This window comes from Cornus florida, unplaced genomic scaffold, assembly GCF_030987335.1.
Source record: "Cornus florida cultivar Cherokee Brave unplaced genomic scaffold, ASM3098733v1 CherokeeBrave_3.0.0_Hap2_Chr11, whole genome shotgun sequence".
In the NCBI taxonomy this organism is placed as follows: Eukaryota; Viridiplantae; Streptophyta; class Magnoliopsida; order Cornales; family Cornaceae; genus Cornus; species Cornus florida.
This window is the reverse complement of record NW_026775581.1, coordinates 100,193,010-100,203,848: the sequence shown is the minus strand read 5'-3', so window position 1 is coordinate 100,203,848 and position 10,839 is coordinate 100,193,010. Positions and strand designations below refer to the sequence as shown.

General features: G+C 37.1%; 1 protein-coding gene across 6 annotated transcripts; it reads right to left on the bottom strand.

Moving 5' to 3' along the window:
* Nucleotides 1-717: 717 nt before the first annotated feature.
* LOC132287081 (uncharacterized) lies at nucleotides 718-10,106 on the bottom strand. 6 transcript variants are annotated; one of them, XM_059789573.1, is made up of 9 exons: nucleotides 8,921-10,104; nucleotides 7,339-8,503; nucleotides 5,834-6,121; nucleotides 5,062-5,744; nucleotides 3,603-4,698; nucleotides 3,209-3,499; nucleotides 2,977-3,112; nucleotides 1,984-2,309; nucleotides 718-1,037 (listed from the first exon to the last, which is right to left on the bottom strand). In XM_059789573.1, the coding sequence occupies exons 1-8, from the start codon at nucleotides 9,796-9,798 to the stop codon at nucleotides 2,287-2,289; spliced, it is 4,560 nt and encodes a 1,519-aa protein (XP_059645556.1). In that variant the 5' UTR covers nucleotides 9,799-10,104; the 3' UTR covers nucleotides 718-1,037; nucleotides 1,984-2,286. The 6 variants fall into 6 exon arrangements, with proteins under 6 accessions (XP_059645556.1, XP_059645552.1, XP_059645554.1 ...); XM_059789569.1 differs by having other exon boundaries at nucleotides 2,545-3,112; nucleotides 8,921-10,103; XM_059789571.1 differs by having other exon boundaries at nucleotides 1,984-3,112; nucleotides 5,834-5,942; nucleotides 6,024-6,121; nucleotides 8,921-10,103.
* Between the last annotated feature and the right edge of the window lie 733 nt (nucleotides 10,107-10,839).

The window sequence follows — 10,839 nt, the reverse complement described above, 5'->3', positions numbered from 1 at the left end:
TCTTCATACTTCTTCAATCATGATTTCCTTACACTTATACCCCACCCTTTACCCATGATCTTTTCACTACCTCATCTGCTCGAAATTTTATGTATAATGATTATAATCTTTGTTTTCTTCTTACCGTACATCCAGAAAATTTGGAAGCTTACCCATACATCCATCTTGCAAGTAACTAAACCCCAAATTATTAAAACCTTGCGAGTTGCTAATATAGCAGAAGATGACATGCACCGGGAACCATACATCCAACCTAGTAAATAGCTCATTTTGAATCTTCCGAATGAACCCGTGCAATAATAACCAAAAGTCTGTGACACATCATCATCATACACCATGCCATTTGAAATGGTTTTTAATTACCTCATCCCACACTAATTTTCTGTGTCTCTTACCTTCCAAACACAACCTATCATTTTGCGTAGATCATTCATCTTTATCAACAAAAACCTTGGCAATTGACTGCGTTCACACTCTATAATACTTCTCCCTTGTCTGAATCTCTATATGATTCTCTTCTCGAGTGAAAGAAAAATATTGCAGTTTTTTTTTCGAAAGGTTAAAAAAGAAAAGAAAAAAAACGATGGGGCATTCTCCCAACCCAAACAACCACCTAGGACAGTACCTGAGTGGCCATTATCTCTCCTCCCTCCATTAACATGAAAAATGAAGATTGAGGAAAACAAGAGTACTTAATGGGAGAACCACACAACCAGATAAGATATACTACCTTTCATTATAAACTATACTTTTCTGTACAGTGCATTATAATCTTCAGAAATTATTCTACCTATAAACCTTAAAGATGTTGTCCATAACTCATGTTTCCGTAATAATTAACATGCCAAAAGAAAAAGACATGCACCCCCGCGCGCGCACGCACACACAAGGGAGAGAGGACTCTTTCAGGTCCCATTGCCAATGCAAGTTACACTGCCCCCGCAATGCTTCTGCTACAGCTTCATCCTTATATCTATTTTTTTTCCTGTAGCATTGAGCTATTTTCTTTTCTCTCACTTGTAGAATAATCTGCAAAACTAGAGTAAAAATGTAAATTAAGCAGATTGCATAACATGCCTCAACCTCAATTACTTTAAAAGGGGGGAAAAGAAAGAAAAACTGATCATCCTCAAGCAAATCCAATCTTTTAGCTCTGTGAATAGTCTAAATCTCCTATGTTTCAAATAATCAACTTTCTTAGACATTGAATAGTTAAATTTCTAAGCTTCAATAACCAACCTTGGGCTTCAAATAGTATAAAGAAACTTGATTTCAAATAACCATAACCTTACAAACTGACTTAAATTTCCGAGGATTCAGATAATCAACTTTTTAGGCACCGGATAATCTAGTTGGTTTCATATAAAAGCTTAAGTAGGATTCAATAATCTCACTCTTGATTTTCAATAATCGTTAAACAGACTTGAGATAGTCTGAGTCTGTCTGACATTCGGTTTCAAGCAACCACATAGATGGACTTCAAATAGCTTTTGGTTTGGGATAACCACCCAAATAAACATTGAATGGTCCAAATCCTAGGTTAAAGATTGAGCCTCATTTTCTTTTTCTTTTTTTTTTGTAACTATCATAACTAACATCCCACCTTGGACAAATGTGGTGGAGGACAAAACGCAAACACGACAAAACTGGTACAGGAAACAGAATACAAGATAATTAACATGTTCCTAATGACCCATGCTAATTTAGGAGAACAGTTTGGTTGTTGACTCATGTAAATTACCATTTCATCTTTGTTTCAAGACTGACAATTTTGATACTACTTTAGGTACGGGTAACTGTTTATTTTTTATTTTTTAAATATCATGAACTCCTCCAACCATAACCTGAACTGGAATCTAGAAGGAAACCAGTAATAACAAGCAATCAAGAAAAGCCGTGGCAAACCAAAAAAAAAAAGGAAAAAAAAGAGGCAAGAGAGAGAAATTACTTCCATCGAAGCTAATATTTAAGATAAATGCATACCTGGGTATTGAATCAGTGATGCACACCCTCCTCATGGCCCTCAATCATATGTAAGTTCTTGCAACCATGCAAATCCAAACATTTCAATCCTTCCAATTTGTAAAGTCCTTCGATCTTATCAAGTTCTGAGTAATCAGTAATATATAATACTTCCAACTTCTTTTGGTTTGACAGATCTACCTTCTACTCAAGGTCTTCATGCTGGGGGGCACCCCAGCATGCTGCACGCTGCCAGTGATGGTGTGGGCACCGTGCCTAGGCACCGGATCCTTTCTAGGCATTCGGCGTGTGCTTCTCGAAGTTTCAACGGTTTTGACGTGCTTCGACTGTTCAAGCAGAAAAACGTTAACTACCACATTGCACACATACATGTCCAACCTTGTCAATGATTCTAAATTTCAAAGCTCTTGAATGGATGTCAGCGTCATGAAACTTTTGAGTGAATTTCAACAAAATTCAAATCTAACAGATCCAAAATTTACAATTAAACAACTCACCTGGGAAAAAAAAATAAAAAAATTACAATTAAACACAGATAACTCAACAGGACTCGAGGGTAACCTGAGTACACTGAAGGTCATGGCAGAATTTTACATAGAAAAACTTCAGCTGAGAAAGGCCACCAATGTCTTCTGGTAGGGTCCTAGTGTTGGTAGAATCCAAGGTCAATTTCTCCAATTTGGTTAATTGTCAAATATTTCTAGGAATCTTCACATGCTCACAGCCCCCAATAAAGTGCAACTCACATAAATTAATTAGAAATTGTAAGATGAAGGATAAAATTGAAAGCCAGACTCCTTAAGTTTGACAAACACTCAGAATTTTGGTATCATAAAAGCTCAAGAATCTCAAAGATTATGGATCCCCAATATTACTAGGAATGTCAACGCTTGAAACCTATCACTTTCAACTTCTCTAACATCCAAATTTCATCAGGTAACTTCCTTATATCAGTAAATGAAATGTCCAGCACTTTTAAATTCTTCAGATTACCTACGGATCGGTCAATTTCTACCAAACTTCTACAGTGTCGAAGAATCAATATCTCTAGAGTTGCATATGATGATAAGTCTGGAGTTCTCCTCAAAGCACAATCAGCCAGTCGTAGAACTTTCAACTTATTTTCCATCTGTTAAAAAATTTAACAAATAAAAGAAATTATTAATTTTAAACAAGTAAATGGTGGGATAGAAAAAAAAACAATAGCAGAGATATTATACAAAACCTTCATTTGATTCCAACCCCCCCAGTCTTCTGTGATGCCGCTATCAGATAGATCAAGAATGACTAAATTCTTCAAATGAAAATTGGTTGGTTTAAAATGTGGAGGGCAACCACGCCAACTAAGCCATCTTAAACAGGGAAACAGATGCTCAAAATCCCCAACAAGCTCTATGCCATCAGCTCGGAGATACCTTAGAGATATTAGTTTTGCGAATTCCTTACTTGTAAAGCGAGGCTTCTTTCCAGACCCCAATTCAAAACAAAGACTTAGGGCTTCAATCTTTTCCGTTCCCTGCCAATGCAAAAAATTAGTAAGCAACATATTAGGACCAGATTTCACAACCTACTACTTTAAATAAAGAACGGGCATAAAATTCAGTACACCCAAATCTTACCCTCCGTTCCTCCAATACATCCAAGGCATCCTCATGGTTCCACAACCTACTACGATTTCCCAAATTCTTTTCCTCAAACACAATTTTCCTACCGAGATTTCTAAACTGATCATGCATCCTCAGCTCATTAGTATCTCTTTCCACTTTTACAAGAGACATGAGACAAAGGACATTAAATTCCTTTTCCGGATGATAGCCACAATCATCCCACAAGTAAAATACAGTTGTTTTATCCATCCCGGTAAAAAGACATGCAATATCAAGAAATATCTGTTGTTGCGCATAACTTAATGCTTCATAGCTTACCCTCAATTTTCTCTCAACTTCACCATGAGATATTGTCTTCAGTTTCTTCAATGTATCATTCCATACCACTTTCTCTTTGTTAGATAGAAATGAACCTATAACCTCAAGAGTTAGAGGAATCCCTGCAGCAACGAATGCAACCTCTCTAGAGATGCTGTAATAGTCTATTGGAGGAAACTTCCTTCTAAAGGCATGCATACTGAAAAGTTGAAGAGATTGCTCAGAATCCATTAATGGAGGTTCATAAGTTGCATCCACTTTAATATCATTTAAAACATTCCTGTCTTTACTTGTAACTATGATCCTACTCCCTGAACCAAACCAGTCATGCTTTCCCACAAGCCAACAAAATTGAGAGCTTTCAATCACATCATCAAGAACAAGAAGAACTTTCTTTCTGCGAAATATGGTTTTAATCACATCCATTCCACCTTCAACATCAGAAATGTCAGGACACCATTTTAGGGTGTCAGTGAGAAGCTTTTTCTGCAAATCAACAAGACCATAAAATTCCTGAGCTGTTTCTCGAATATCAGCAAGGAAGCTATGACAGTCAAAGTTCTCTTTGAGAGCATCGTAGATGAGCTTGGCAATAGTTGTCTTGCCAATACCACCGATGCCGTAGATACCAACAATTTGTACTTCATTGGGGAAAACATTTAATAATCTCATCATTTCATTGAGCTGATGATCGATGCCAACCAAGTAGTCAGGTACATCCACGCTCTTCTTTTTTAGCTCTAACAACACCGCTGAAACAATCATCTCTTTTATTAATTTCCATTGATACCTGATTGATGTCAAGGGAGAAATAAAACAATAATTAGTGCGTAAAAGGAAGTTATAATTAACAATAAAGCAGAATAATGATGACTTCTACTTCTTTTATTCTGATTGGAAGTTATAATTGGTTGGACATTTTGAATTAATTAAAATACTGATTTTTAGTTATTTTAGGGACTAGAAATCTCATGAAACTAAAGATCATACAATTTATCTTATATTTTTGTTTATGTCCCTCTTATCAAATTTTTAAAATGAATTCCACCCATTGCCTGAAGCTTCTTGCTATTGTTTATGATTCTTGAATTCCTACACTATTGTTAGGTTTCATTGGTATAGAATAAGGGGCTTATTAGCAGGAATAAATTACTCATCCATTTCTGTCTTCACTTCCCAACCCTTCAATGCTCCAAGCTCTCTCAGTGCCTCCTTCCATTCCTTAACAGTCCCATCACTGAAACACATCTCGTGCTCTTTGAAGGCCTCCTCAAAACTCCCAGATTGATATTGCACATCTGATGGTTCAACATCATAGAAGATGGGTAAAATCATTTGTTTCGTAACTCTTTTGCACTCCACTATCTGGGCAAGCTCGCGGAGGCACCATTTACTGGAAGCATAGTTTTTGGAGAAGATTGGGATGGAGATCTTCGACGCCTTGATTGCCTTGAGCAGTCCTGGTCTCATCTCTTCTCCTGTGCAAAGCTCATTATCATATCGAAAGGTGCTAACCCGTAAACTGTTGAAATCGTGGTACAGGAAATCAGTGAAGGTGTCCTGGCCTCTAAAACTCAAAAAGACATCATAAACATATTCGCCTACTACTTCCAGCTTGTCTAACATCCAAATTTTATCGGGTAACTTCGTTATACTGAAAGACCCTGAAATGTCAAGCACTTTTAAATTCTTCAGATGACAAATGGATGGGTCAATTTCAATCAAATTTTTGCAGAATCGAATAATCAATCTCTCTAAAGTTGCATATGTAGAAAAGTCGGGAGTCCTAGTTAAAGCACAACAACTGAGATCAAGAACTTTCAACTTTTTTGCCATCTGCAACAAAGGGGGGGAAAATGAGAGATTGATTTCAAAAAATGATATGGACAGACACAAGAAACAAAGCAAAGATATTTTTACACGACCTTAATTTGATTCCAACCCTCCCAGTCTTCTGTGATGCCACTATGTGATAGATCAAGAATGACTAGATTCTCCAAATGAAAATTGGTTGGTTTGAAATGCGGAGGGCAACTGCGCCAATTAAGCCATCTTAGACAGGGAAAAAGATGCTTAAAATCCCCAACAAGATCTGCACCATCCACTTGGAGATACCTTAGATTTACTAGTCTGGTGAATTCCTCATTTGTAAAGTAGGATTCACGCACCATCTCTACCGAGTGAAGACACAGGGCTTCAACCTTTTCTGTTCCCTACCAATGGAAAACCTTAAATATAAGCAAAAACATATAAGACCAGATGTTTGTAATATGAGTTACTATCCCCGATCACTTATACTGCCCCAAACATCTGACTGCATTTTCCAGCTGAAATGGGTTATTAGTACCAAAATTGCATTGTACAATAGCATGAACTTTCATGAACACCATTTGTGTGTGACAATGTGTGTGTTTTTGCATTTCTATTAAGAGATGACATGAATGAGGATGAAGAGAGCATTAATTTATATAATAAGAGGCATGAAATATGGTGCACTCAAATCCTAGCCTTAGCCTCACCAAATCCAAAGCTTCTTCTTGATCTCTTAACAGACTACACTTCCCTGAATTCTTGACATTTTCATGACAGGCAATTTCCCTACCAAGATCTCTAGACCCATCATGTATGCACAAGCTCCTTATAATCATCTTCATTTTTACTAAAGACATTAAAAAATGGATAACAATTTCCTTCTCTAGATGATAGCTACATTCATCTCGCATGCAAAACACATATGTTTCAATGTAACTTCCCATAACACTTTCTTCTTGTCTAATATAAACAAACCTATAACCTTAGAAGTAGATGCAATTTCTCTATAGTTACTGTCATATTTTTTTAGCGGAAAACTCCTTCTGAAGGCAAGACAACTGAAAAGTTGAAGAATTTGCACAAGGTTTGTAAATTCCATTCACTTCAAGAGCATTTAAAACATACATTTCTCTCTCTACTTGTACTAATGATCCTACCTCATGGACCAACCAATCAAAGTTCCCCAAAAGATGATCAAATTGAGACTTTTCAATCACATCGTCAAGATTGTGAACTTTCTCTAAATCTGTAATTAATCAGGTCAGTTCCCCTATTAATAACAGAAATATCAGGGGTCCAATTAGGGTATCAAAAAGCAGTTGTTCCTGCAACCTTAGTTGTTTTGCCAATCACATCGTCAAAACTTGGAAATAGTTGTCTTGACAATACCAACCATGCCATGGATACCAACAATTCACACGTCATTGGACCCAATGTTTAGAATTCTCATCATTTGATTTTCATCATGAGATGTTGTGTGACCAATCAATGCCCATGTTGACAATAAGATGAACACGATTAATGCACCTGAATGTATATTATGAGATGACATGAATGAGGATTAACAAAACATTAATTAATTAAATAAGGGGCATAAAATCCGTGCATAAAATCTTACCATTTGTTTCAACAATACGGCCAAGGCTTCCTCGTGATTCCACAATCGACTAAGTTTTCCCAGATCCATAACATTTTCTTGACTGCCGATTTCTCTACCAAGGTCTCTAAGTAGATCATGCATCCTCAGCACACTACCATCTCCCAATTCTCTAGCTCGACGGACGATTTCTCTACCAAGGTCCCTAATTAGATCATGCATCCTCAGCACATTATCATCTCCCAATTCCACTAGAGACATCAGACGAAGGACATCAATTTCTTCCTTTGGATGATAGCCACAATCATCCCACATGTAAAATGCATATGTTTTATCCATTCCAACAAAAAGACATGCAATATCAAGAAAAATCTGTTGTTGCTCATAATTTAGTGCATCATAACTTATTCTCAACATATTGTAATGATAGCTGTAACAATCATCAGATGAATCATGTAGTAATGCATCCAAATTCGTCAATGTATGTTCCCAGACCACTTTGCTCTTGTCAGATAGAAATGAACCTGCAACCACAAGATTTAGAGGAAGACCTGCACTTCTGTATGCAATCACTTGAGAGAGACTATAATAGTCTGGTGGAGGGAACTCCCTTCTGAAAGCATGCATGTTGAAAAGTTCAAGAGATTGGTCCATGTCCAGTTCCCGGGGTCTATAAGTCACTCCAAGAAGATATAAAACAGATTTGTCTCTAGTTGTAACTATGATTCTACTCCCTGGCCCAAAGCAATTACAATTTCCCACAAGCATATCAAACTTCAACCTTTCATCCAGGTCGTCAAGAACAATAAGAACTTTCTTTGTCGAAAGCCTTTCTTTAATCTTGTTAATTCCACTATCAGTGTCAGCAATGTCAGGGCACCATTTTAGGGTGTCATCCAGAAGCTTCTTTTGGAGACTAACAGGTTCCTTTTCTTGAACCTGTTCAAGGAAGCTACCACAGTCAAAGCATTTCAAGAGTTTATTGTAGAGGAACAAGGCAATAGTTGTCTTGCCAATACCTCCCATGCCATGGATACCAACAATCCTGACATCATTGCAGCCAATATCTAACAATCTCATCATTTCATATTCGTGAAGATCCATTCCCACCAAAATGTCAGTCTTCTTCTTTAACCCTAACAACACTGCTGGAACAATCTTCTCTTTTCTTAGTCTTCCTAGATACCTGATTGATGTGAACAACACAAATAATTAAAGCAGAAAGGGAAATAAATTTCAAAAAAAAAAAAAAAAAAATGGGATGATGACATTTATACTTTTTTCGTTTTTCTTTGTTTTAAGTTATTATTATTTATTATAAAAAGTTTGAATTAAATAACAGCTCTAAATTATTTTAGGGACTAGCTAACTCACCAAAGCAATAATCATCTTTAAAATCTTTTTATATTTTTGTATATGTAAGTCTAATTCGATCTTTAATTTATCCCTCCCATTACCCGAACCTTCTCGCATATTGCTTGTGATTACTTAAATTCGAATACTATCTACCATGAAGTTTCTATACTACAAATGATGGGATTTACTAGCAATTAGCAAAAATAAATAAATAATGGGATTATTAGCAGGAAGGAATTTATCATACCCATCAGTTTTCTCCTTCACTTCCCAACCCTCGAGAGCTCCAACCTCTGCCAATGCCGCCCTCCATTGCTTGACAGTCCTTTCGTCAAAATACCTCTCGTGCTCGCGGAAGGCCTCCTCGTAACTCCCAGTTTGATGCTTCACATCAGAGGGTTCAACGTCGTAGAAAATGGGTATAATTACTTGTCCTTTAGTTCTCCTGCACTCCACCATTTGGGCGAGCTCGCGGAGGCACCATTCGCTGGAAGCATAGTTCTCGGAGAAGATTGGGATTGAGATCTTCGATTCCATGATTGCTTTGAGTTGTCTCGGATTAATCTCACCTCTTTTCCAAAGATTGTTATCTTCAAGAAAGAAGGTGTTAACTCGTACATTTATGAGATCCTCGTACAGGTAATCAGTGAGAGTGTAGGGAGTGTCTAGACTTCTGAAACTCAAGCATACTTCGTATTCCCTTTCTGGAGATGATGTGAATGCAGAGCGCGAAGCACTAATTGCTTTTGGCAACTCAGATGCGATCTCTTTGCCTTTGCCTTTTGGCAACTCAGATGCGATCTCTTTGCCTTTGCCAAGCTGGTCATCTCTTTGCGAAACACTAATTGCTTTGGGCAGCTCAGATGCGATCTCTATGTCTTTGCCAGGCTCTTCATCTTCTCGAATAAATTTGACAGCAGTGTCTAGGGCATCTGAGGTTTCATCCGTCCCACCTCCGAAGTGTTTTGTCACATCCGTCCCGCCTCCGAAGTGTTTTGTCACATCCTTCCCGCCTCCGAAGTTTTTTTTCATAGCGCGAAACACTGACTCAATCATGTTTGATTTAATAGCCCCGCGTCTCGACGGCCGAAACCCTTTATTTTTTTCCCCTTTCTGCGACTCCATCGATCAGCAACACTAATCGTATATCAAGCTAAATAAATCTTGTATGATTATGACTAACTCTATCAAATACAGCAAGCCCAGATCCCTTTATCTGTGTCTTCAGAGTTTTGGGCTTTGCGTCTGCGAATTTATGATTTTCTTTCACCACAATCTGATTCCATTACATAAAGATACTCCAACACAAGTATTTCAGATACCTCAATGGAGTTTGGGCAGTCAGATCTGCAAATTCTCTCTCCCTGGAGTTGCAAATTGATAAAGCCCGAAACAACCCCCATCTGCCCACGTTAAGTATTACAAATTACAAAGTGAAGTCAACAGGAACACGACAATTCTTTCCCTCTTTCGTGCAAGTGGGTTTCAAACGTCTCCAAGGGTGTGTTTTGTAAATTCACTTAATCTTATCTCGTTGTCTCTTTTGAATGGGCAAATTCCACTTTTTACCACCTTAAAATGAGTATGAGTATTGATATTTTGTCCTACCTAAAAAAAAAAATTCTATTACGTCTTTCACGTGTATGCTACTGTATGAGCTATTTTAAAATTTAAATATATCAACACACAACTGTTAACAAAAATTGAAAGATCTTTTTTTTCTCTCTATCCAAATAAAGAGATAATGTCCATCCTCTCTTCATATTCTTTTTGTGGAACGCGTGAAACTGCAATTATCATCTAAGACATGGCGGAAACCTTGAATATCTACCGCCGACGCAATCGAGCACCAATTTGACGCCCCAATTTGCAAAATTTATTTAAATTTCGATCAAATTGAATCTTTAAAGATTTGGGTTTGTGAAATTTCTGTTATTTATTTTCTATCACCTGGCTTTACTCCTTTATCAGTGTGTATATATATGAGAAATGAGAGGAAAAAAAAATTAACAAAATTCCACAAACCCAGATCTTAATTGCTTTAAAGTTGGAGTGGGAGAAAATTAAAAATCTTCCATCAAAAATCTTCTCTCTTTAATTTTCTGTGTGTTTTTTTTTTGGTAGAAATCTTATATGATATTAAGACGACAGATTAGGATAAAAATC

Coding starts and splice junctions, on each gene's coding strand:
- LOC132287081 (XM_059789568.1), bottom strand. CDS start 9,798: ATGGAGTCGCAGAAAGGGGAAAAAAATAAAGGGTTTCGGCCGTCGAGA. Junction 6,122..7,338: donor CCGTATTGTTGAAACAAATG/GTAAGATTTTAT, acceptor TTCCATTGGTAG/GGAACAGAAAAGGTTGAAGC. Junction 3,113..3,208: donor GGGGTTGGAATCAAATGAAG/GTTTTGTATAAT, acceptor ATTTTTTAACAG/ATGGAAAATAAGTTGAAAGT.